Source organism: Denticeps clupeoides, chromosome 10 (genome assembly GCF_900700375.1).
Source record: "Denticeps clupeoides chromosome 10, fDenClu1.1, whole genome shotgun sequence".
In the NCBI taxonomy this organism is placed as follows: Eukaryota; Metazoa; Chordata; class Actinopteri; order Clupeiformes; family Denticipitidae; genus Denticeps; species Denticeps clupeoides.
Genome location: NC_041716.1, coordinates 17,490,697 through 17,517,150, shown reverse-complemented (window position 1 = coordinate 17,517,150; position 26,454 = coordinate 17,490,697). Strand labels below are relative to the sequence as shown.

The 26,454-nt window shown below is 41.0% G+C and overlaps 5 protein-coding genes across 16 annotated transcripts in view; 4 read left to right on the top strand and 1 right to left on the bottom strand.

The window, feature by feature from the left end:
* The first annotated feature begins 837 nt into the window (after nt 1-837).
* On the top strand, nt 838-6,438 carry bgna (biglycan a). Its single transcript, XM_028993679.1, has 8 exons — nt 838-973; nt 2,572-2,840; nt 4,104-4,216; nt 4,391-4,604; nt 4,718-4,828; nt 4,938-5,031; nt 5,347-5,485; nt 5,771-6,438. The coding sequence occupies exons 2-8, from the start codon at nt 2,597-2,599 to the stop codon at nt 5,966-5,968; spliced, it is 1,113 nt and encodes a 370-aa protein (XP_028849512.1). The 5' UTR covers nt 838-973; nt 2,572-2,596; the 3' UTR covers nt 5,969-6,438.
* Nucleotides 6,439-6,494: 56 nt separating this feature from the next.
* Nucleotides 6,495-8,455, top strand: LOC114798712 (HRAS-like suppressor 2). The gene is made up of 4 exons (XM_028994627.1): nt 6,495-6,598; nt 7,180-7,300; nt 7,417-7,715; nt 7,895-8,455. The coding sequence occupies exons 1-4, from the start codon at nt 6,581-6,583 to the stop codon at nt 7,961-7,963; spliced, it is 507 nt and encodes a 168-aa protein (XP_028850460.1). The 5' UTR covers nt 6,495-6,580; the 3' UTR covers nt 7,964-8,455.
* Nucleotides 8,456-9,011: 556 nt separating this feature from the next.
* On the top strand, nt 9,012-19,301 carry dedd (death effector domain containing). Its single transcript, XM_028992871.1, has 5 exons — nt 9,012-9,184; nt 10,197-10,842; nt 14,640-14,744; nt 14,878-15,015; nt 16,618-19,301. The coding sequence occupies exons 2-5, from the start codon at nt 10,287-10,289 to the stop codon at nt 17,007-17,009; spliced, it is 1,191 nt and encodes a 396-aa protein (XP_028848704.1). The 5' UTR covers nt 9,012-9,184; nt 10,197-10,286; the 3' UTR covers nt 17,010-19,301.
* LOC114797784 (UDP-glucuronosyltransferase 2A2) lies at nt 13,722-26,449 on the bottom strand. Of its 6 annotated transcripts, none has more exons than XR_012635710.1 (3): nt 22,728-22,947; nt 16,578-16,970; nt 13,722-15,010 (listed from the first exon to the last, which is right to left on the bottom strand). XR_012635710.1 is itself a non-coding variant. In XM_074933641.1 (3 exons), the coding sequence occupies exon 3, from the start codon at nt 21,070-21,072 to the stop codon at nt 19,468-19,470; it is 1,605 nt and encodes a 534-aa protein (XP_074789742.1). In that variant the 5' UTR covers nt 21,073; nt 22,260-22,297; nt 22,728-22,947; the 3' UTR covers nt 17,891-19,467. The 6 variants fall into 6 exon arrangements, 5 of the variants coding, with proteins under 5 accessions (XP_074789742.1, XP_074789745.1, XP_074789741.1 ...); XM_074933641.1 differs by lacking the exons at nt 13,722-15,010; nt 16,578-16,970 and adding exons at nt 17,891-21,073; nt 22,260-22,297; XM_074933644.1 differs by lacking the exons at nt 13,722-15,010; nt 16,578-16,970; nt 22,728-22,947 and adding exons at nt 17,891-21,073; nt 26,370-26,449.
* atp2b3a (ATPase plasma membrane Ca2+ transporting 3a) overlaps nt 25,636-26,454 on the top strand; it is a 30,841-nt gene continuing 30,022 nt past the window's right edge. For 2 of the 7 annotated variants that reach the window (XM_028992858.1, XM_028992856.1), the window contains exon 1: nt 25,636-26,184. The gene's annotated coding sequence lies outside the window, so the exon portion shown is untranslated. The remainder of the gene's footprint in view (nt 26,185-26,454) is intronic. The other 5 variants (XM_028992860.1, XM_028992857.1, XM_028992855.1 and 2 more) reach the window with 3 other exon arrangements.

Sequence of the window (26,454 nt, the reverse complement as noted above, 5' to 3'; positions counted from 1 at the left end):
TTAATAATTATTTAATACAATATGTTATGTTAATTTAATACAAAACATTATTTATTTTAGATTTCTTTTTTCACAATAACAGTCATGTTTAAATTGTATTGTATGTTGATGGCTTGACTGTGACATAACAATCATGGCAATAAATAGTTTTGTAGAAAAATCTGCTTTGTCATTGGACCTGAGAAAAACTTGAAATTTACCCCAATGCTGCCAAGTACTGCTACAGCACATGCTAAATAAATGCAAAAGAAGCAGAGAGCTTCTTTTCTGGTGGATAAAGTCAAAGTTCCGGCTAAAACATGTCATTATAGATTATGGAAAGAAGGGAGTGTGTTTTGCTGACTGGCATATTCAGTTTTCTCACGATGGCACAGCTCTTCAGAGAGACTTTAAAGTGGTGACACAAGGCCACAATGCACTTTATTTTTATTTCTCGACATGGCGGCGTTTCATCCGCATTTCAGTGGCTCTTCTCACTGTTGTACAAAATACACGCAACCAGTCTCACATCGACACAATGACCAACAAATGCTAAAACCAGTCGCATAAATGACAAAATAGTACAGTACTGCCATATTTAGTTACATTATCTATCTATCTATCTATCTATCTATCTATCTATCTATCTATCTATCTATCTATCTATCTATCTATCTATCTATCTATCTATCTAGCAACGCTTAATATGCACTGTGAGTATGAGCTACTCTGAAATTAGCTAAATCTGTTTGATTATAGTTCCACGTCGGGTGTGTGTGACACGCACACGCTGACGGATAAAAGGGGAATGGACAACTTTGGACATTTAAGAGTGTTTTTTTCCCTCCGCGTGTCACTTTCCTCGCTGGTCTGAGAGTCTGGGCGGCGGCGGCTGGGATCCGGCAGCAGGATGGAAACGTGATCCCGACCGAGCGAGAAGTTCACACACCCGCGGTCGGACGCCGTGGAACGTTCCCGCCGCTCTCTTCTATAGGTAACCCACGCGGCTGCGTTTGTTCTATACGTCTATTTCACATGACAGAACTAAATAAAACAGTATTTAAAATGAATGTACATTTTGTCACATGCACGTGTATGCAAGTATAATGTGAATAATGTAACACGTTTAATTTGTATTTTGGTTTATTTAGTATATGAAAGACGGGAATGTACTTTTAAATAATTAAAAACAAAGTACAACATTTAGTTTTTACTGGAAAGATCATAGTTTTTTGTTCACAGTTTTTGTCCTCAGTTCTTTTCCACACCTGAGACCTCAAAGTCTGGAAGATTCCCTCCCAGACAGCTGAAAATAGATGGAATTACATGTTGGGAAAAAAAAAACAAAAAAAAAAAAAACAAAGCCAAGCTCCAATAACTGCAGCAGTAATAACAGCCTTTAACACACACACATTCATAACCAAGTGTTTATGGGAGTGACGGTTCCGCTCAGTTCTCTTATAATCACCAGATGTGCATGTAATCATTAATATTTTCACTGGCGCAGAGACTCAAGTCCCAATTTATACGATGCGTCGCCTGTTCTGGGGTCATTCGAATTTCAGCTGCCCCCGAGCAGGTCAACAAGAAGGTCTGGCACATTCAATCGGACACGTGCTTCAGGGGCACAGGAAGAGATGACTGTATATATTATTTTATGTATTGTAAATGTCGGTGGCAGATGTGGTTCAGTTTGCCTCCTTCTCCTTCCTAAGGCCATGACTGTGGGTAGCAGCTCAGGGTGTCACCACTGAAATAGTCTCTGGGACGTCATGTTTATGTGGCTGTGGTAAAGGGTGTGGGAGTCAGCCCCTGAGAAGGAGGGGGGTACACAAACGGCACCAAACACGTGGCAGAGCAAGGACACTGAGACACCGAGTCCTACTGGGATTTAAAAGTAGATTCTCAAGATGTCAAAGTGAGTTTTATTGTCATTCAGACCATACTACATGGAAGGCGCCTCTTAGGAGAATATATTACCTACAGTATTTAACGTAACAGATGTGATGTCTTGGATTACTCGCATGTGTTTGGTTACTTGGGGTCATACATAAGACAGGAAGAACTACTAACCACACACATGTATTTAACACAAATATATGCTTCCATAGGTTTGGCAGGTCAGAGTCATATCCTCAAATGGTCTCTTGCATTTTATTTATGACAAACGTTTGAGCACAGCCATTGTGTGGCAGTGCTGATGGAGAGGTTGCTCTGGCGAAATGAATAGTGATACTCTACTGGGGTTGGACGAGCGTTGCAATGAATCTGTACCACGACCGAAATGTCCACGATGGAAATTTCTATTCAGAGCAAGTGTTTATGGTTTGCCTGTGGACTACGGTGAGAGGAAAGAGAATTGCATGATGTGACAGACAGCACACAATTATCCTGTGAACATCTATCCATAGGATGCAGCCATTCAGGCAGATGGCAGAAGCCAACATAAACAAAAATTCTTGAGCTTAATGTCCTTAAAACTAAATGTACATTTTATATGAACAAATTTTTCATATTTTTCATTACTCTTTCTACTCATGTTTTCTTTTGAGGTTGCTATCCTTTTACTCAGAACCTCTGTGTTCCTAACAGGAAAGACCCTTTCAGCTCTGCAGCCATGCATCCCTTTTCCATCGCCATCCTGCTGTTCTGTTTAACCCACCTGCCAAAAACCTCCCTGACTCTTCCCTTCGAGCAAAAGGCATTCTGGGACTTTGAGAAGGAGATCAATGCGCATGACTTGATGATGATGCTGAAAGACGAAGAGGATGGCTCAGGCTTTGAGGAAACTGAGCAGGAACAGCCCATGTGTCCCTTTGGATGCATATGCAATCTGAGGGTCGTGCAGTGCTCAGATCAAGGTGGGTTGTGGGTACCCATTGTTTATAAATGCGTCTGTGAAAAAAATGCGTCTTCAGTGCAGACAACATCAGGCAGTGATTACTGCACAGATCCTAACCTCTAATTCAGCCGCAGTTCACATCCCAAAGATCTCATTTCCTTGACGAATTTAGATTTTCATCTGTGCCTTGAAATAAAAATGTGAGGATACCTTAAATTCTTTGAATTATAGGACCTGCAACTGTCTAGGAGGAAATTTGAAGAATTTTCTGAACTGAGCCAGAAAATCGCAGCCATTGTATTGGATCAGATAGAGCCTGTCTGACTTCAGCTTGTCATTATAGTAAGGACAAACAATGCTTAGTCCAGTGTCGCAGATATCGTCTCTTTTCTTGACCGAACCTCATTTTTGTGCCAAACAGGAACCTTTAATGTGAGGCTTTAAAAAAACCATCCCTTATCTGGTGGTTTTCTCACAGCTGCAATTATGCTGTTTTCTTGCAGAGGTTCGCAGCAGACGCTTCATCTCGCCAGATGAGATCCTATGAGATGATGTTTAACAGTTTAAAGCAGCGCGTTTCATCTTATAATGCTTCACAGTAAAAGCAGGTCCCTTTTTTACTGCATTGTCGTGCTACGTGGACATTTGGTCATCTGGCTTTGGCTTAATTACATAGAAGAACTTGGGGGAAGTTGAACACACAACATCACTGTGAGGCCTAAGACTGGAGAATTACCTAACTTTTCCCAAATTACAGTTTATGAAAAGTTTACTAGTGAATGGCTTTCAACCACCAGCACTACAAAAAACATTCCAAAGTACATTTGAGTTAATATATTTCAGATAAACTGGAAATGTAGGGCATCATTTTTGCAGTACAACATAAGACAGTTTGAGAAATAAACAGCTAGAAACAACAAACAAGGATCGCTTTTTTAATATTTATTTGTGTGTGTGTGTGTGTGTATATGTATATATAAATTGCACAGGTGGGTGGTTAATTCCTCCTCTTTAATAGGAGGAATTAACCATCCACCTAGCCCTTTTTGTTGGTGTGTAATTATTTCTGACAAACAGGAGTCAGAAGATGGACTTTAATGATGTTTTTACGAAAAAAATGCAGACAGAAAATCAGTACTGTAATTCAAACGTGATTGGAGAACTAGTTCATTTGGCATTTACAAACTCTCCCCACACACTACGTCTTATTTATTGACTCTTAAAAAATCACCCATAATTAGAATGTCTATAATAATATAAATAATAAAAATTAATTATACAGGCCTGTATGCTGTTCCTCATGATATTCCTTCGGACACTCGACTTCTGGACCTCCAAGGCAACAAGATTACTGAGATCAGGGAGAATGACTTCAAAAGACTCAGCAACCTTTACGTAAGAACCTTAAAATTTACTTGACCGAGCACCCTATAACTAACAGCTATTAATGTTCCTAATGTTCCTGTTCAAAATATAGGGAGCTCATGAATTTTGCATTCTTTTTCAGGATACTTCAGATTCTCTTTTCACTTGACTTCTCTGACCTTTTTAACCTTTGTTGCACACTAGGCTTTAGTTTTGGTGAATAATCAGATCTCAAGAGTGCATCCGAGGGCTTTCCTGCCATTAGTGCGAATGCAGAAGCTCTACTTCTCCCACAATCATTTGACATCCATCCCCAGAAACCTTCCTGCTTCATTGGTGGAGCTGCGAATCCATGATAACCAAATAAAAAAGATTTCATCTGGAACATTCTCTGGCCTGGGCAGCATGAACTGCATTGGTAAAATATGGATTTTTTTTAAAATGTTGTTTTCTCCCTAATATGTGAGTAGATTTAACCATCGTGTTACATTAATTCATGCTATGTTCACTTTTTTCATTGTTTAATTTCAGAGATGGGTCGAAATCCCCTTCGGAATAGTGGTTTAGAACCTGGAGCTTTTACTGGATTAAAACTGAATTTTCTTCGCATTTCTGAAGCAAAACTAACAGGGGTACCCAAGGGTAATGTTACTTGCTTAGTACTGCTTTTACATATAGAATATAAAATGGACATATACGAAAGATATGTTTATGACATGAAACAGTTATGATTTTGTTGTACCTTTAACAGATCTCCCCAGCAGTCTTCACGAGCTTCACCTGGATCAGAATCAGATTCAGGCTATTGAGCTGGAGGATCTTAGTCGGTACAGAAACCTGTACAGGTATGAGATTAGGCAACGTCTGAAAGGAGGACACAGAGTTTTCCAGGCCCTTGGCATTATTGCCCTCTAGTGTCACTGCACGTAATTGCAGCAACTTTTGATAATGAAGGCCCACACACCCTGCAAATGACTCCTTAAAATATAACCTGTCTTCTTGCGATATTGAGAATGGAAGGAAGTTCAGTTGAAAGTGAGTGTAGTGGGTTTACAAAAACATGTAATTTAAATGCGGCTTACTTGGCTGCATCTTAATTTGGCCTTCTAAAGTATTAAAAACTTTAAAAAGTGCAGTAAGTTTTTTTTGTCCTGTTTCAGGTTGGGCCTTGGCCATAATCACATTCGGCACATTGAGCATGGCAGTCTGTCATATGTTCCTAATCTCAGAGAACTTCATCTGGACAACAACCGACTCTCTAACGTCCCCGCAGGTCTGCCTGAAATGAAGTACCTGCAGGTGAGAAGCCTGAACAATTACAAACATCTCAGTCGCAAGTTAAAATTGCTTGAGGGTTGAATAGTTCATCTGATTGTTTTTAACTTCCAGTGAAAGTAAAACTTTGGATGCCTGTGCATTACAACTGTTTCATCCAAATTTTAGGAAGAAAATAACAATCGGTTTGATTCAGACATTAAATGTTGTGTATACAATGTATTGTATGTACAGCACTTGTGCTTGATGCATATATACATCTAGATGTATATTACAAATGTGCTCCTTTCATCTGTATTTTGGACACAGGTAGTTTACCTTCATTCCAACAACATCACTGAGGTTGGAGTCAATGACTTCTGCCCAACAGGCTTTTGGATGAAGAAGACATTCTACAATGGGATCAGTCTATTTGACAACCCAATCAAATACTGGGAGGTGCAGCCTGCTGCCTTTCGTTGTGTGGCTGACCGAAATGCCATCCAGTTTGGCAACCATAAAAAATAATGTAGAAGTTGTGGAATTAGTCATTAGAAAAATGTAAGAAAGAGGTGACTTTGCTACATAAATTCTCATTACATAGTTGAAGATTCCTGAGAAGAGATGCTTGAATTAGAGCTTGGTCATAAAAAAATGACCCAAGGGAGGATCTAAAAGTGGTTTAAACTTGATATTACTGTTTTTTTTTAGGGGAGGGGGATATTACTGACTATTACTTCCTATTTTGTATTAACCTGTCTACCTGACAACTGTTGTATATTTGCTATTCTCAGTAAATGAAAAGCATTTAAAAATGGTGGCTGCGTGGTCATATGCTCATTTGTTGATTTATCACCTTTCTGAGTGTTGAAGAACCAGACTGGGTGTGGACTGTTCACTTGGTTAAACTGCAGTAACAATTGCCTTACAACTGAACTTTTTGTGCAATTGTGCTTCTTTTCACTGATGGGTTCTGAATATAAACTTGTGAAACCTGATGTTGGTCCAGCCCTAATCATTTTTGCATAATTTATCCGTCTGTGTAATATGTATGAGCAATTTGTGATTTTTGTGCTGCAGTGCCCGCCTCTGGGCCGGGAGTTTATCTCGCTTTTCTTTTGTAGTGTAGGAGTCAGTGCAATGGATTATCTGCAACAGGTAATTTTTAAAGCTTTTTCTTATATGCTACAGTGAGCATTTCTCTTTTAGGACAATTTAAAATAGTGTGATCATATGGTTCATATGAAATTTTTATAAATCTGATATTTCAAGGGGTAAAAACCAAATAAGTGACACGTCTCAACTGTTGAGGAGGGCAGAAGCTTGGTCTGAACTAGTGTGCTGGTTTTCATGCTGCTCTTTTGATGGTAGATATTTTTATTTGTGTACACCCCCCAAAATTCTCACTTAGAAACCTCTGATTCTCATTCATTTATTTGTCATATCTCACTCACACTATGCCTAACAATAAGCAATGTGCTGGACAATGTCATTAATTTATGTTGCATAAAATCATGTATAATTAAACCTTTAATTAGAGTTACATAAATATTTTAAATGAAATAATCTACAAGCTCAATCATTCAGAACAATCATTTACCGTAACTGAGTATTTCTGGGAAAACGGTTGTTGAATGAAATATTTTTGTTCGTTCATTCTTAAACACGACCTACTAGCAGTTAGAAACCATGCTGTCAGACTGGTTTCAAAACATGATGGAATGCAATGATCTGCACAGGTTGAGGAGATTCTAGCCCACGGCCAGTTCGGGGACTTGATTGAATTCTCTTACCCTATTGGATATTCACATTGGGGTGTGTACGATGAAGATGGCCATGTGATCCACTTTGCAGTTGCAGGTGAATGTGAACCACTTCCATGTGCTGTTGTCTGAACTACATTAATATCATTGTAAATTTTGGATTTTGTGTGAATGTTGAGATGCTTTTAAAAGGTGTTATTGTTACATTCCAAGATGAAGGACAGCTGATGCACATAATCCGCAACTCCTTGCAAACGGTGTTCCCTTTGTGTGGAGACATTTTGCTGGGGGAGACAAAAATACGCCGGCAGCACCTCACAGATATCAACGTCCCAACTGGAGCACAGGTCCTGATCAGTAACAACAGACATGCCTGCCAGCCATCCCCAGAGGACGACATGCGCAAGCGCCGAGATTCTCTGCTGGACAAAGAGCTGTCATACAAGCTGTTTACACTGAACTGTGAGCACTTTGCCACATTTGTGCGTTATGGGATCGCTGTGTGCAACCAGGTACAGCAGAGTGAAACTGCAAATGCATACATTTATGTACATGCGTTAAGCACAACATTCATGATTATTCCAGGTTTAAAAAAAACTACAAAATACTAAAGGTACAGTACAAACCAATACAACAATGAATGTTACTCTTTTATAATATTCTTTTGCATGATATTATGTACTTACTCCAGATTCCGGGAAGGACCAAGAACAAGGAATGTGAAAGAGCAACAAAGGTTTTCCAAAGCCTCGTATCCTGATTACTGGTGCCATAAAAACATAACAAAATACAATAGACATAATCATTTTTTTACTTTTTTTGTACAATTTTCTGTACACAGTCCAGGTAATTCTTCCCTAATACCCTAAACACTTACATGACGATAAATTCATAAAAATATGTTACAGTTTGTGTTATAAAATAAGCAGCCTTTTATGCTTTTGTCCCTTAGTCAGACTTTGGAAATAAAAACTTTGCTTAGTTTAGAATTTGATGTTAAAATAATGAGTTCAAATACAATTTAAACAGGATTACATATTTCATTTTTAATATATTATGAAATATAATGTTTATTCACGGGTTGTAAATTTTAAGTAATAGGAATGCCTGTCATTTCATTCACATAGCCTAGAAATAAAACATTATTACGGAATAATTGTACTTGGTAACCATAGCAACAGTGTGTGTGTAACACTTACACACGCACATTGCACAAACAATGAAAAAAAATATATATACATTATAATTTTTTTTTCGTCTAGCACTTAACAATCTCTGAGCATGCTCTTTGCTGACAAGTTAGGCCTTATCAGGCCTCTTAGTTTTGTAAACTCAAAATTCTATAGAAACCGAACAAGAATTGCTGGTGTCTTCCTCTTGTAAGTCGCTTTGGATAAAAGCGTCTGCTAAATAAAGTAAAGTAAAGTGCCTCAAAACTTTCATATTGTAGACTAACTGGACCATTTTATATTTTGAATGACACATCATACCACAAAATGGTATTTCCACCACAGTATCTGCTTTTTTACTGCTAGACCTAAGAGTCAAATAAGTATATTATATATTAAGTATATTATTGTTTTTTAAAAAATCATCACAGCCACAGTTTCTACACGTCATTGAAAATTGGACTAAAGCAAGTAAATAAACACTATTTGTTCTGAAACATTTTATTTATTTAATATGAAAGTGGACGGTGTATTATATTATAGATGTATAATTTAAATAGTGGCTGGTGGCTGTAAGCCCACGAACTCCAGCTGCGCTGGACCGCGCGCCTGCCGGAAGTTGTCCCGTCCTGACGGCATATCCCGGATGTGCCTTCATTTTAGCTGGGGGAACAAAAATGGACATCATGTTACCAGCTAGCCTGTGGGAAACGCGCGAACCGCACTCCCGCCGGGGTGCATTGGGCTTGTGAGCGCTCCGCGGTTTGTTTCGTGGGAGCGGCCCGGCGGAGAAGACGGATGAGATCCGAGCGGTGAGGCAGCGTGAGGCTTTTACTGCATCTGTGCTACCGACAGCTACGTAGCTAACAGCGGCCGCTCTCCGCTAATCAGCTAAACACCAGCACGTCCGCGTGCTTCCGTGGCCACGTTCATCCCAAAAGCACCTTGAATTGGTTTTAATTCAACACGCGTCGCAGTTGGTACACAAAGTGCCCCGAGATACGCTCGCTTTAGCCAAGTCAGCGTGCTGCTGAGCTGAGCACCGTTTGCTAATGTCAACCGCTTCTTGCGCAGGTCTGGAAAGTATGGAGGGGGAAGTGTCCAATTTAATAAGACGCGGTACCGCAGTACTCCTCAAGAAAATGCTTACCTATTTCCTCGTCGTAGTTGGAACGGGAGGGTGAAAAGTAGCTTCAGGACATCTCCGAAGAAACCCTCTTCCGTTCAGCACGCTTAACCAGGTGAACCAGTGAGGATGGTGACCGGCACTCCGTATTCACCATAACGCAGTTTAACGAACTGGCCTGCTGGTGACTAGCATGCGGATTCTTGTAGGCAGAGGGTCGAAGTCTAGATGTGAACACGTAGCTGTTTCACCATGGCACGTTGTGGTTCTGCTTACGTCATGTTCATTGTGATGATTTGCCGAGCAACGTCAAACTGGCTTTTCACAAAAAGAACGATATTTTTTCTGACATGGCAATGACCTCGATCTGCGTTCGGCTGTACATGATACATTGTCATAGAGTCCTCTATACAATACAGCTGTGTATAATGTAGGGAGACGTCCCTCAAAGTATGATTTCAAATTTTAACCTCAGAAAAAAACACACTGCTGTGTGGTACAAATTGCTTTCAGTTTCTCAAGGGTGATGAACCAGACGATCACAAAGTCTCAAACCCGTCTTACTACCATTGTGTCCCTGAGCACAACACTTAACCCTGAGTGTCCACAAAAGGAGGCATTATGATCCACAGACATATTTGTAATACTTTGGTGTTTTCCAATATGACAACTTTTGTAAAATCCCATTTTTCTTCCAGAGGGAAGTTGGAGGTGAGCGTTGGGTGAATTTGTGGAGAGCATTTGAGCTCCAGTTTTGCCTTTCCCTACCCGTTTCCCATTGTGGAGTGATGACCTCACACCAGAATGCAAACGTCAGTTCATCGTTGGTCTCGTCGCAGAACTCCACCAGGCAAGGCAGGCCACATGCACACCCAAACCAGCTGGGCCCACCCCAGGGCAGTTTAGCAGGCTCCGCCCCTCACGGAGGGATTCTGGGGGGCCTGGCCTCCCCTGTTTCAAATTCCATCATGGCTACCCAGAACAGAACATCTTCTGCTTCCTATAGCTCCTCAACCAAGGCGAGAAAACGCTCAGCCGGCCATTTTGAGGCCTGGCCAGAGGAAGTGGTGGACAGTTCTTACGGACTTTACTCTCTGCACCGTATGTTTGACATTGTGGGGGCACATTTGACGCACCGCGACGTGCGAGTGTTGTCCTTCCTCTTTGTGGACGTTATCGATGAGTACGAGCGAGGGGGCATCAGGAGCGGACGGGACTTCCTTTTAGCACTGGAGCGGCAGGGCCGATGTGATGAGACCAACTTCAGACACATCCTTCAACTGCTCCGCATAATCACCCGGCACGACCTCCTACCATACGTCACTCTCAGAAAGAGACAGACAGGTAATGACATCTCTGAGCTGTTAACACCACCTAGCAGTTAACTACACGTGAGGCTGTGTATGTATGTAAATGCTGTAAAACAGGAACAAACTTGTAAATATCATTCCAATTAACATGCAGAGTGATTTTACTTGTTTACTGTCCTGTGCATTGTCAGCTTTTGAATCCTCTTGAATCCTCTAAGAAGTGGTTAAATTGATTCATGCATTATTGTGAAGTGATTGCCATTGTGATACACTGCAGCACAACACACACTACACACTGTCCTCTGCATTTAACCCTTCACCCTCAATGAGCAGTGGGTAGCCATGACAGGCGCCCAGGGAGCAGTGTGTGGGGACGGTGCTTTGCTCAATGGCTCCTTGGCGGATCAGGATTCAAACCGGCAACCTTCTGATTATGGGGCCACTTCCTTAACTGCTAGGGCACCCCTGCCCCCATTATGTAAGAGATGGCAAAAATCAGGCTAATTATGCTAGTGTGTGGGTCCTTTCTCTAGGATAAAGCTTAATAATGTGCATTGACTATGTATGTGTTTAGCCTGTAAAGGTTAATTTTATTTCAAACCATGCAGACCATTTCCACAAACCTGGAAATGTTGCATTTACCCCACACCCTTGCCCAACCAGGGTTATTTTATGGTTAAGCACTTTATTAACTTATAAGGGAAGTTTATATAAGGGGCTGCTTCCTTAATTAGAAAATTGCCCGGTTCAACTCTCGATCTACCAAGGTGCCACTGAGCAAAAGCACCGTCGCCACACACTGCTCCGTGGGCGCCTGTCATGGCTGCCCACTGCTCACTAAGGGTGATGGTTAAAAGCAGAGGACACATTTTGTTGTCACCGTGTGCTGTGCTGCAGTGATTCACACTGACAGTGAATTAAGAGGTTCAAGAAGGGCTGAAAGGATTATTCGAATAACTTGAATGATTCGATTACAAAAAATATTTTTTTGCCTCAAGGTTTCGATTAATTCGTAACCAAAGTCCATTTATTATCGTATCACTCCCGAGGAGTTATGCAGTGCGGAGCTGCGCAGCACCGGAATCACTATTTTAACTGATGTGCATTTCAAAGCGTGATTTATTGGCGGAAAATAAAGATACCGGTGTGCGTAAAAAGGCATAAAATGTCTAACGTGTGGGACCATTTTATGCTGCGTAAGGTGGACAACGTAGTGCAGCGTATACACTGTAAAACGGAACCAGCTTACCTTAAAAGTACTTTGTCTATTCTTCAGCACCTTAACCGAAAATTTACTCACGTAAAGCGCACTTCTCCAAGCGGACTGAGAGTATCGTATTTTTATGATGGCTAACTAACATTAGCGCTTCTTAGAATGTACATTATTTGTAATTATTTGTTTGAGTCGATAGTGACGAGGCATGAGATCTCACTAGGGCTGCACGATTTGGGGAAAAAGATATATTGCGATTATTGAGATCAATATTGCCCAGTGCTTTCAAAATACAATATTCTACAAAATTAAATATATCACAAAAACTCTTTTACATTACTGTCGAACGACAAACCCTGGTAAGGCTAAACAACTGTTTTGATTATATTTGGCCATTATAAAATCCTCTATTATAGTTCTTACGTTTAACCAAAACGTTGTTTGGAGGCTGACTTGAACACAGGGATGCATAGCTTTGTTAGCTTAGCTAAGGTTAAGATTTGTAAACTGAGGTGAATTTCTTTAGGAAACCTTCAAAGTTTGAAAAAAGTTAACTAAACAGCTAAGAACAGTCTAAATAGTTAATGCCTACGTTTAGCCTAAACGTTGTTTGGAGGCTGACTTGAACACAGGAATGCATAGCTTCGCTAGCTTAGCCTAGCTTAGCTAAGGTTAAGACTTATAAAACGGGATTTTATAATGGCCAAATATATTCAAAACAATTGTCCCGCTTTACCTATGAAATGTAATCCCCCGGGATCTGGTTTGGAGCGTACAGCGGTTTGTACAGCCCCAAGCAGCACAAGAGTGAGGCATTTTTTTGCACTTCTCTTCATAGACATGTATATGCTTCACGCCACTGCAGAGCCTCTCGCAATATGGCTGCGACGTTGACGTACGATGCAGCTCGTCATGCGCCGTCTACCCATATGTCTCTGAATCGAAAGTCATGTGACCAAACACGTCACATCCGACTGAGATGTGAGACGTGAGATGTGAGACTTCAGTCAGCTCGCCAACTTTGAGAGAATGAGAATGGCAACATATCCGGCAACATATCCGATCCAATCCATGTGCTAATCATTTAAATTGCAGCTTTTTGCGTTGATGTAATCGCACCGACTGACATCGCGATTGCGATTAGATTAATGGTGCAGCACTAGATCTCACTCATGTTATTCATCCCTCCCTCCCTCCCTCCCTCCCTCGCGACACCACCCACACACACACACTGATAGGTTACATCTCAAAACACACCTTAGGTAGTAATAATAAATTCAACAGATGGACATCTACATTCATCAGCATATAGATTTACTTTTGGGCGAGTTTATAGCATTTTTTGTACATCACAGTGGCGCAGGCTTGCACATGCATGCACACACAAATTCTCTCTCTATTTTGCATATAACATTGCACAAAGACATTCCACCTACCTACCTCATCTTGATACAACTGGAAACTGAACTGTATTGTTTAAGTTGGATTATTAGTAATATTTGAATTGTTTGTTTATATATATTTTTTTTTTACTATTTTGTACTTTTTATACTTTTTTTCCTCTTTATTCTCAGATGGGCTATAGCAGGGGCTACGCCCCTTTTTCCTTTTTTAAATTAAAATAAAACTAAGGACATTTAGGCTAACCTATGTTTCATAGTTTTTTTTCCATGTACATCATGAATGTTTCACAGAAAGATTGATTAAATGGGCTTAGTTCTGGAGCCAGTAACCCAAAGGGTTTTAAGTTTTGATCATATAGTGAGTTAGGTCTGACCAACAACACTTGAGCTTGAGAAAGTTCAGCTGCATGTAGAGCTGAAGATTAGTGATGCAGTCACAATGAATGCACTGGTACATGGATTAGTAGGGGCTTGTATACTGATAGAAAGCTGAATATCATCTAAGTAACAGTGGAAATTTAAGACTTATTTTTATTAATAATCTGGCCCAAAGGAAGGATATATACAATAGAAAGAGTAATTGCCCCAGGACTGAGCCTTGAAGTACACTATGTGACACAGTGGAGGTAGAAGATTTATATGGCCCAAGTGTGATTAACTGTTAAAAAGTCTATTAAAAAGTATAATGTGATCCACTCAGGAACTAAACCAGAGATACCAATTTAACTGAACCGTATTGTCTTACTCTGACACTACAAGGAAGGTGGTCTGCTGGAGGTAAAAACGTGATCCTTTTCAGTTTCTCAACTGAAATATTGAGGTAGAATTATTAGAGGTGTGAACCTTCATATGACGTTGAAATTACAGTGTTGCTGCTGGCTTTTCAGATGCTCCGCCCGTTATACGTTTATGGTACCTGAGAATAAGGTTGAACTTTTGGCTCAGTTCTCTTGTGTGGGCGGGGCTTCACCTCATTGGCCAGCAGGTATTTGAGTGACAGCTGCAAAGTACCCACTCTTTGCTTATGTAGGTCCTATGGTTGGCGGCAGGGGGAGGGACTTGTGTAGAGTTAAATAACAGCCATGCTTCAAGTTAAAATTTGTGGAAACAGTTGAGCCGGCATACTGTAATATGTGGTGACTCTCCATGCTTCAAATAAAGTCATCCTATACCACTGAGCCCTCATGCTGTATAAATGTTCCACTGTGCTTGCAGTGTGTCCTGATCCAGTTGACAAGTACTTGGAAGAGACATCAGTGCGCTATGTGTCCCCCAGGGGTTCAGGGGAAAGCAGAGAGAGGACATCGCACAGAAGAACAGGTCTGGTTGCTGTTTTAAGTAGGTGACTTAGGTTCACTGGTCAGGGTTGGTAGGGTGGGGTGAAGTCAGATCTGTTTTTTTTTTTTTTTTTTTTTTTTTTTTTTTAACTGTAAGGTGGTTGTCCTCTCCTCAGGACCTCAGCCCTTGATATGCTGCTCACCCTCAGGGCCTCAAGTGTGCCCCCCAAGAGCCAAACCTGGGCCATCTGCTCCTAACCGGAAAACGAAGCGGGGCCACTCGGCTGCAGACTGTCGTGAAAAGCAAACCTGCGGTAAGATAATGCAAAAAAAGCTATTTTTGGTTTCTTTATTTCTGCTACAATGAATATGCACCAATCAGCCATAACATTGTGATGTAAGTCCTCCTTTTACCAACAAAACTTCATTAGACCAATGGTATCTGGAACCAAGCAGTCAGTAGTCCTGTACGTTGCAAGGAGGTTCTTCCATTAATTAAACTTGATTTCCCAGCCAATCCCACAGATACTCGATTGGATTAAGATCTGGAGGCTTAGCGGTCAAGGCAACTCTTTGTTTTCATGTGGATGTTACTTTGACACAAACCAAAACATTGTTGCAGACCAGATATGTTGTTTTCAATGAAATGGTATTTCCAGATGGCAGTGCCCTCTTTCAACATGATAACATGCTCTGCCACACTGTAAAAATTCAACAGTTGTTCAAGAATGGTTTGAGGAATTGCCTCGGTTTTAAAGACATCCATCTGCTTGTCTGTGCCGAGTATTTCCAGCAGGAGTCTGCACTGCAGGTCAGTGGCTTTTCAAACAAGCAGGACTTTCTGGAGAGGCCAAGTTCAGCCAGGCCAACACAAATCTCACGTTGTGGGGCCTGGGATCCATCATGTGCAACAAAGTTCTCTGAGCTCACCTACCTGGACATGTTTTGGTGGGACTACATAAACGGCTCACAAAGATATTCCTCAAACCATGCTGAAAGAGTGCACTGTTGTCGGGGAAGTAGGGTTTTTTTTTTATTGCTTGTACTTGATCAGTAACAATGTTTAGGTAGGTGGTACATGTCAACTTAAAATCCACCTCAATGTTGTCCCTGCAGAAAATTGCCCAAATCCTCACACTGTTCAACTTTGCCTATTCCCATAGTTCTTTCTGATGCCGTGCATTTCCCACGTACGGGAGGCACAAACACCCACCCATTTAAAAGAAAACATCCTTCTTTTGATCAGGAGGCGTTCTTTTGTTGTCCTGTTCTGCCGCTCGTTGGTGAATTTTGGCGGTGAACATGGTCGCACTAACCTATCCACAACAAACTGCCAGAGCTATTAAGCAATTTGATCTATCTTCTTTTGGATTTAGTAAGAGCCATGAGACTTGGCTTCCCATGACACCGTCTGTTCTGTTTTTTTTTTTTTTTTTTTTTTTTTTTTTTCTTTTCTTTTCTTTTCTTTTCTTTATTGGCCTGTCCTGACCACAGTTGACCAGGAACATCCTATAAGAATTGTAATCTTGGAGATGCTATGTCCCAGCTGCCTAGTCATCACAAAATCGATCTTTGAGGTCCTTTACAGGTGCTCAGATGCTTACGCTTGCACATTTTATTCTGCTCTCAAGGACAAGGTGTTGTCTTGCTGCCTAATATATCTCACCCTCTGATAGGGGCCACTGAAAACTGATCATCAAAATTATGCAAAATTTGACAGTGGTCTTAAATTTATGGCAGATTTGTATATATGTGCTCTCATAAACACTCTAATTAAGGCATGAATTATATTTGTCATTCACCTCACTCACATCTAATTTCAACTGACCTTGTTTTTCACAAGACATGCTGCAAATCTGTGGATTTGTAATATTACCTCTCAATTAAACATTTTCTTTCTTGCTTTGCTTTCAAAGACATCCGTCTTCGTGTCCGTGCCGAGTATTGCCAGCATGAGTCTGCACTGCAGGGCAACGTCTTCTCAAACAAGCAGGAGGCACTGGAGAGGCAGTTTGAAAGGTTCAACCAGGCCAACACTATCCTCAAGTCACGGGACCTGGGCTCCATCATCTGCGACATCAAGTTCTCTGAGCTCACCTACCTGGACGCCTTTTGGCGGGACTACATTAACGGCTCGCTGCTCGAGGCCTTGAAGGGCGTCTTTATCACGGACTCCCTCAAACAGGCTGTGGGCCACGAGGCCATCAAACTTCTGGTCAATGTTGATGAAGAAGATTATCAGGCTGGGAGGCGCAAGCTGCTTCGAAACCTGGTGACAGGAGGGAGCAGCAAGGAGACTGTGTCATAGTTTCCCGTTATGAAGGAAAACGCAGAAGTGCTATTGATGACTGACAGGACTTCATGGAGGGTGAGGTTTAGAAAAAAACAGTGTGAAATATGTGAAGAGGCTTAAGAATGATTCTGGGTGTCACTGCTTGGTAATGTGCTTAAAATTTTGGCAGTGTGTTTGGGCAAAAGACAAAAAGGACGGCAGGATGGTAGCGTTCAAACATGGCATTTAGTTTGAAGCTTTTTCTAGTTTTTTTATTTTTAATAAAACAAATGAAATGAAATCATTTTACATGGTATTTTCATGGTATTTCTCAAGTCATTTACTTTTAGATTCAATCAAGAATGGGTCTTGTTGCCTTTAATTGAGAGGATGAAACATTCTTGTGTTATCCGTTTTTTTTTTTTAAACCAGTATGTTGCAAAAATTTACCACATCCAAACTGTGCATATTGTCCTTGAAAACAGACCTACAAATATAAAAGCCACAGTATGATTTCGGCTGTTGTTTTCCCACGCATAATCATAAAAAGCCATTTGAAAGCACGTCAAAACATCACTATTTTTCTGTTTGTGCTGTGTAAATGCACATAAACTGTTTTTATAATTAAGTGGATTTACTGAAAAGCTCATTTTGAGGGAAGTGTTAATTTAACCTTAGAAATTTAATTATGTGTCCAGTTCAGTCAGAAGATTGAAGTTAGCAATTGGTTGGCAAAAGCTGTGCTAATGATGTTTTGAAATTTGGACCAAACACAACCTCATTTCACCTTCAATTCTGTTGGATAATGTATCTTGTGTCATGGATTAATTAGTAGAGCGTGTTTCACTTAGTATTGAGGTTGCTTGGCTAAGAAAAGGTTTCAGATGTGTCAACAAAAGTCATAACAATTTAAGCCGTTTTTTTTTTTTTTTTTTTTTTTTTTTTTTTTTTTGCGCCACCTAGTGGTCAGCACCTCAATTGGAATCCAAGGCTGAATCCATAAAAAGCCCTTTAACAAAGTGTTTATTGCTGTTCCCTTGATTTGATGCATTGATTATTAATTCTCCCACATTATGTTAACTTGGGCCAACATATAAAAATACAATCATGGCCAGGCGATTGTTAAAAATCTTTAGACCGTTTCCTGTCTATGATGGGATGTGCAACCACAAAGATATGTTTTTATAGGTTCAACTAGATCGCTGTGTGAAGTTACTTTTCATTCTTCTTTGCACCTCTGCTTCACCCCCTCTCTCTTCTGTTCTATTCTCTACACAAACAAGCATGTTGTCTTCTGAACTGACCATCTGAGGTAAAGGCATAACATGGCATAAACGCACCCTCAGCAGCATCTTCTGCAATCCTTGAAGGTTTAATCAACTAAAAGATGTTGAATGTTTCAGTTTAATTTCAATGTTTGCATTTTGTCAATTTTCCCCTGATGTCTAAACATTTTTTTGTGTTTAAACCAATTAGTGAGTTTTTTCATTTAATCAAGCTTGGAGCCAGCAGTGACCTCCACTGGAGAGGAATTAGCAGCTTTATTAAAGTCTGTGGACTATTTGTTGAAATTGTTAAAATTACCAAAGCTGTTCCTTAAACTTGTACTCACTGATGAATTTAAGTGCTTTTCACTTTCTGTAACCACCTGGACAAAATAATAGCTTTAATAGTAAGAAAATAAAAAGACTTCTAACTGAGGTCTGTTAGTGGCATTCAATGAGAGCCACAGGTCAAAATAACAGTTAAGGTCACCAGAGAAGACTTTCGCTTGTTTTTTCCAAATGGAATTATCAAAATATTATTATCTGGTATCTATTATATAGGGTTGTATGTTCTCTTGATTGTGTTCTGAGTAACTGTCTGTCTTTATAACCTGCATGTATATGATATTGACCCCCCACAAACAGTACACAGTGAAATTTGAAACATGAAAACTGTGTCCTCTGTAGATTTGAACTACTCTAATTGTTTCTAACTTTTTCTAAATGTATATTACATTTCTTTTTCGGTACTGAAAAAGAGTGGAACTGCCGCATCGAGACACGTACTGTCAATTTCATCTCACTAGAACAGATCAGAAAGGAGCACTTTATTTTTTACTGTTGAAAATATTCACCCTAGTGTCCCAGGCATATAGTCATTTTCATCATTCCGAACATTAGGAGATGTTGAGCAGCATTTGCCTTATGTTTGCATTATGGACTGATTTTGAATAATTATATTTGTGTTGACCAAGAAAGAGATTGTGTTAAGTGAATATTTACATGCATAATAGTAGACTGATGCGTTCAATGTCTGTACAAATCAATAAAATATTGAATTATATTTCTTGTTCTCTCTGCATATGGTGTATTGTAGCTCAGTATTATTTACAGATAAAGAGAGTTTGAGGAGTAAATGTTTTGTTTTAAACCACTGTTATCAACTGTTATATGGGGCTTTTAATAAAAAAAGTTGGAAACCTTAAGAGTCTTTGGACTCGTAAAATACCCTACTGAAGTTTAGCTTTCTGTCTTTTCTGACACATTGCCTTACAAAGAGCCCTTAAAGTTATTGTGAAAAGTAAAATTATGGCCCCAACAAAGCCAAGAAAGGTCGCCATCACATCCACGTTGTGATAGGCATACCAGGGCATTTTGTAAGACTCTGTTCGCAGGTGAGCTGCACCTTTGTGCCTAATGACAAACTCCAGCCAGAAAATCGCTCTGTCCAAGGGCTGAAGAGGCTGGTCCCGGTGCAGATGCGACAGCTTGCGCATATTCTGTCTGTATGGTTTCTTTTCATCCAACAGGTCCCTTAGAGCTTGTGTCAATGTGTCCACATCCAAGGCTGTCACCGTCATGGAACGGGCAACACCTCTGGCATTCAAACGTACCATGTTGTCAAACTGGTCGAAAATGAGTGGAAGGCCTAGCATGGGAACGCCATGGTAGATGGCTTCGTAAATCCCGTTGGTACCCCCATGTGTGACGAAGACTTTTGTCTTTGGGTGACCTAGCAGGTCGTTCTGAGGGAGCCAGTCCACTATCAATGTATTGTTTCCTAGCGTAGAGGGTCTTTTGCCTAGGTTCCTCCACACAACTTTCTGAGGCAAGCGAGCAAACGCAGAGGCAATGACATCCGATATTTCAGGTGGGAGGCTTCCAAGGAGCGTGCCCAAAGACATCACCACCACTCCGTACTCTCCAGAGCTCTCTACAAACTGCTCCAGGTCAGCTGGCAACGGTTTAGATGGTTTACACTGGAAACCGCCCATGTAGACCACATTGGGCATGGTGGGGCGTGGGAATTCAAAAGCGAAGTCGACCCGCATGAGCCAGAGGTCTGCGCCTTGAATCAGGGTATAGACATTGGCGTTCCGGTCGATGAACTTACTTACTGCTCCCTGGTAGAGCGGCCTGGTGATGAAGTGGTCTATGTAAAGCCCGATTCCAAAATGCAAAACATTTTTCAGCTTGTTGACGAAGGTCATTTGGTCACTGACCTGAGATCCAATGGTTGGGATATAGGACAGTGGCGAAGGTGCAATGGCGAAGTGCCCTTCTCCATTAGTGATCCAGCGGACATTTAACACCATTGGGAGTTTCAGATAGTGTCCTAACACAACTCCTCCTGCAAATCCAGGATCTGTTAAAATTATATCGTAACGGGCATCTCTGAGTGACTGGACAAGTGTCCTATTCTCCAGTATGTCCCCCACCATCTCGGCACTGGCTTTGTGGGCCTCAGTCAGCAAGTTCAGAATTTCCTTCTGGAGTGCGATGAAAGACAGCATGGAGCCCTCACCCCGCTGTATCTCAATGTTCCTCTTCAGGAACGCTGCCATGTACTCCCGGTCCTCCAGGTTGCTGGCATGGGAAGTTGTCACGGTGATGGAGGAGTAGTGCACTGCGTGTTCCGGCACATACCAGCTGGTGGAGGATCGGATCACGGTCAGGGCGTGTCCGCGTTCATGCAGCTCACGCAGGAGAATGTCCATGTTCAGCCAATGGCTCCCATCCACAGGGTACACCAGAATCCTGCCTGCCTGGTTACGAGTGGAAAGAGCCAACAGCAGATATAGCAGAGAACTGATTGGGCCTCCGAACTGGCGCATACTGGGAAAAAAGAACAATTCAACTAGTAATTATCCAAAAGAAATCTAAACATGAATACCGAATATACAAATATCCAATGAAGTAGATAGTGAATATATCAGTGCTCTCAAAAAGTTGGTAGAATAAATAAAACTAAATTAAGCAAACACAAAACACATGATGGTCAGTATTTCACGAACATAACTTTACTTCCAATATTGAAGAACTCAAACTCCCAAACTTGCAATAAATATTTAAAAATGGAATGTGACTTGATGACCACAGACCTGATGTTACATGAAAGCAGTGCTAACTTACATAAAATACTTGCGGATATTTTGGTGACCAGGTTTGTGTTATATGTTTCTTGTTTGTATTGTACTTACACTTTTTAAAATATGTTATTAAAATACATTACTTAATTTCTAACACAAACTATTCAGAATTTATAGTGATAAGGTTTATCATTAGATAAAGAGTAATTTCTCATTTGCCATTTATCTCAGTGTGCACTGACAGAGATAATTGCCCCCTGATTTACATGACTAATATGATACAAGAAAACAACTGTCCTGATAGTACAAAGTCCCTGGTTACATAAATAAATTGTATGCATGTAGACTCTGTGCTCTTCTTATTCTCTTCTGACACCTAATGAACAATGAGATTCATTTCCAGACAAAATTATTCCAGCCCATGCTTCATATTTACTGACTAGTTTAACTTTTATGTAGATAGATGCTTAATTGGTCCCCAATTATGTGCTAAAAACACATCCACAAGTTAACATAACACGATTTCAACTGCCTAGACAAAAAAACAGCATTAATTAATCCCTTTTTAAATTAAGCTTGTTATCACAAATTTACAAATTTACAGTAGGCTGTACACTGGCGCTGGAGATTTATAACTGCAGTGAATACATTTTCTGAACATGATGCATTATGCATTGGACATGAAATCAAGCCTTAGACATTTATGTCTACATGTTTATTAAGTTTTATTATTTTCAGCCAGAATATGATGTGTACAATATTGGTAAGCTCTGAGTGCGGAGTTGATCTTTTCAACAGACTGCAGCTCCTAGACGAATGCCACGAATGTAGTCTGTTCACCTCTTTTTATGACATACTGACATACTACCAGTCACTGGGTTGCACACTGTTGTTAGACCATGTGCTTGGTGTCTGTTTGTTCTTGTATATACCTCTGATACCCCCGCGTAGTGTTTTTCACCTTGTACAGCTGGAGAGGGATAAGATATATCAGTTTGGGGACACCGATATGGTAACACCAGATTTATTTTGTCAAGACAAACTGTATATATGGCAATCCAAAAGTTCACATTAGTTCAAACAATAATTTACTTAAAGGTTAAAGAATGCTGGTCGTGATGAGTTAATCATTCACAGCACTGCATAAAAGGACTTAATCTGTAACTAATCCCTTTCATAGCACAAGAAGATGGATGTGGGCTCAAAAATAGCAGGGTCTCCAGTGTTTACATTTTGTGTGTATTAATCATATAACTGCCTGTTGCTCACAAAATAAATAAACCTCCTGAAAGCCACTTTTTTTGCAATAGTGATACTAAATTAATATATAGATATATTAAATAATTTTTATTGGTTATATTTTATATTAAGAGTTTAAAAGCCAATTTACAAAAGCATACCTGGATTTCAGGCAGTTGTCCTGTGAAATGCCTGTAGCTCTGCAGTCGGCTCAGTGATTAATCTGCCCAGCGTTATGGCATTCGAGCCTCCAGAGCGAGCGAGCGAGCGAGCGAGCGTGTGTCCTTCTCACAATGAATGTCAGAACTCCAGTCAACATGGATCACCTGCGGAACTGAAGCGATCCACTTTTTACCTGATTACAGTATTATGTAGGCTGAGAAACGGAGTAAACTTTGACCTGCTTCTTTACTTTTACGTGCATTTATATAGAGGTGGGAAAGGGGGTGGGCTTGATCTGAAGCATGTGTTTGGGGCAGCGCAGAGCTAGGCCAAAAAAACAGATTATGTGGAATGGATTATGTACCGCACAGTACATTCCAGACTGCTTTTAGGCTTTGTATTTGAGCTCCTGCTACTTAAATGGACAGTATTGTTCAATGACTGCAGGATCAGCATTGCAAAATATTAAAGTCCATAATATGGACTGCTGTTAAACCCTTTTCTATAGTAAAACATGATTTTAAGGCATATAACGTATATAATGAGAGAGAAAGAGAATTACATTTACTTCAAAACAATGAAAGTGCTTTCTTTAAACATTATTCAGGTCTCCTATCTGACAGATGATTACACAGATACTCTTTGCAAAGTGAAGGCATAAATGATTCAGATTTTTTTGTTTCTATTCTTGTCCTCTCTTGATGAATTAGACTTTGCACATTATTACAAGCCACAAAACTGGATTGGCAATCAGCACATCAGTGATACAGATGAAATGGGTGCTCTGCATCCTACTAAACACTCGAAAGTGAGTTGTCTCATTCTGGCTCACAGGGATGAAGGTCGTAGTCTCAATCACTGCAATCCTGTCTGCTCTTACACTCCTGTAGGGTGAGTAATGTTTTATTAATGGGCAAGTAGCTGACTGCGTGAGCACCCTCTCCATAATTAATGCCCAGTGTTAGAGCCGAGCTGCACGAGGGGAAGAGGGCTCCAGGAAGAGGACTGTGGAAAGAGAGCTGATTCATTGGGGCTGATAAAACATGAACAGCAAATTCATGGAGACTTGTCAGAGGAAGCCGATTAACTGTAAAATATGCATATAAAATATGCTTCTGATTGGCATAAAACCATTGTGTGAGGCATGCTGAACTACAAACTGCATAGCCCAGCATGACATGGTTACACAACCATATGGATTTCTTGACAGTTTAATTTACTACAATTAAGCTTTAGTTGAGAATTACAAAAATAAATATTAAAAAATAAATAACTACTGAACTGTGGAGTTTTTCATAATTTGTTGTGCTTTTTGGGCAGGCATCATGGCTTGATGACAAACTGAAACCACTGCTTAGCATGATCCAACCCTAAAAACATTATCACTTTAGAATCTACTTCTTGTGAACATCTGCAACATCTCATTGATCACTGCCATTGTTCCAATGTTTCTCAAGGCCAACACCTTCGCACCCATGCCAAAGAAGTCTTCAGTGTTGTGTCTCACTGACTACTGTCCTGTCACACTTACACCCATCATGATTTACATATGCTGCCTTCCACCCTGGACCCACTGCAATTCACCTATCGTCCGAACCACTCCACGGACGATGCCATTGCCACCACCCTGCATCTGACCCTCACCCACCTGGACAATAAGGACACATACACTCGAATGCTGTTTATATACTTTAGTTCAGCATTCAACACCTTCATTCCTCAGCACCTGGTCGCAAAGCTGAGCCAGCTGGGCCTGAACACCTCCCTCAGTCTGTCTGGATTGGGAACAGCATCTCCAGCATCACCATACTGAGCACTGGAGATCCTCAGGGCTGTGTGCTCAGTCCAATGTGCTTCACCCTGCTGACCCTGATGCACAGCTCCACCCACATCATCAAGTTCACAGATGACACGACTGTGGACAGAACAAAGGAGATGATGGTTGACTTCAGAAGACAATGGAGGGATCACCCTCAACTGAACATTGATGGATCTTGTGTGGAGATTGACAAGAACACAAAGTTCCTTGGTTTTCATCTAGAGGAGAACCTCTCTTGGACTCAACAGCCAAGAAAGCCCAGCATTGTCTCTACTTCCTGCAGAGGCTGAGGAAAGCCTCCACCCATCATCACCACCTTCTCTAGAGAGACCATTGAGAGCATTCTGACCAGCTGCATCACTATCTGGTTTGGGAACTGCACCATATTGGACCACAAAATCCTACAGAGGATAGTGAGGAGAGCTGAGAAGATTATTGGAGTCTCTCTTCCCTCCATTATGGACATTTACCAAACACGCTGCATCAGGAAAGCCACCAGCATTGTGAAGGACTCTACACACCCCTCACATGCATTTTTCACTCTCCTGCCATCCGGAAAAAGGTACAGAAGCATTCGGGCCCTCACTGCCAGACTCTGCAACAGCTTCATCCCACAGGCCTTCAGTCTGTTCTGACACACACACACACACACACACACACACACTACCTCTATTATATTGAGTAATATTATATATTATTGCACAGTTCCATTTTGCACAGCAATATTTGCACTATTTCACTTTGCACCTCCATTATTCATTTCACCTGTTTAGTGCTGTTTGTCTCATTGTTGTCTAAATGTTTTTGTTAAATGTTACTCTTGCACTGCCTGTGACCCCTTTTTGCTCTTAATGTAGCTCTTTATGTCAGTATGTAACTTTGTTTAATTGTCTAAATGTTACATGGTAGCACCAGGTTTCGTTACACTATGTGAAAGTGAAGTGATCAATTGATCAAAAGTGAATCAATTTGAAATGATCTGTTGCTGTGGTGCGTGCCGCGGCCGGGCGTGGTTGCGTGTGAGGGCGGGCCAGGGGAGGGGTTGCGGCGGGGAGAGGAGCGTCGAGCTCGGCGGCGGCATCCTTCCACGTCCACCCCTCCCCCCCGCGCTCGTCGCAGAGAGCAGCCCCGATCGGATGTTGCCATCATCGTAGTACGACAGCGGGCGGCGACTTCTGGGCTTCCAGCATGTAGACCCTAATCTGGCATCGCCTACCGGAGCCTGCTCCAAAAAAAAAAAAAATTAAGTAAAAAAAAAAAAAAAAAAAAGGGCGAATCGATTTTTCTTTTCTAAATTATGACCTCTACCCAGGCATACATGACAAAAACGTGCTGCCGGATTTGTTCTAATTTATGCGGTCGTGTTAATATCTAAACTGCATCATTCAGGTTCTTCCGCATGAAATGAATTGCACACAGACGTGCGCTCAGTTATTCTATATGCATTTTGATTTACAGCAGGACAGCAACTGATGGAATATCAAAGCGCGGGACTCCTCTCGTCACACAGACGCCTTTCCTCCGCCGGATTTTAATTCCATTTGAAAGGATAAAATATTGGATTTTTCACTCCCCCCCTGCTCTGCTCTGTTTTTCCCCCCCTAACCTCCCGTTAAACGTCCTTGGAACATGGCCTGGTGAGTGGACAGATCTCATATTAATACTCGAGTGCATGTCTGTTTTCCAGACCCAACACTTTATTCCTCGGCGAGCCGTCAATTTGTAACGCAAGTAAAACTGAGCGCGGACCGCAGCTGCTGTTTTGTGCCGAGGTGATGATGATGATGATGATGGTGGTGGTGATGGTGGGTTTTTAACTTACATTTACATCACTTGCGGTAGCCTGCGTCAAACTGGAGATACGAGCAAAAACCATTTGAAAATGAATGGAAGGAGAGAATTGATCA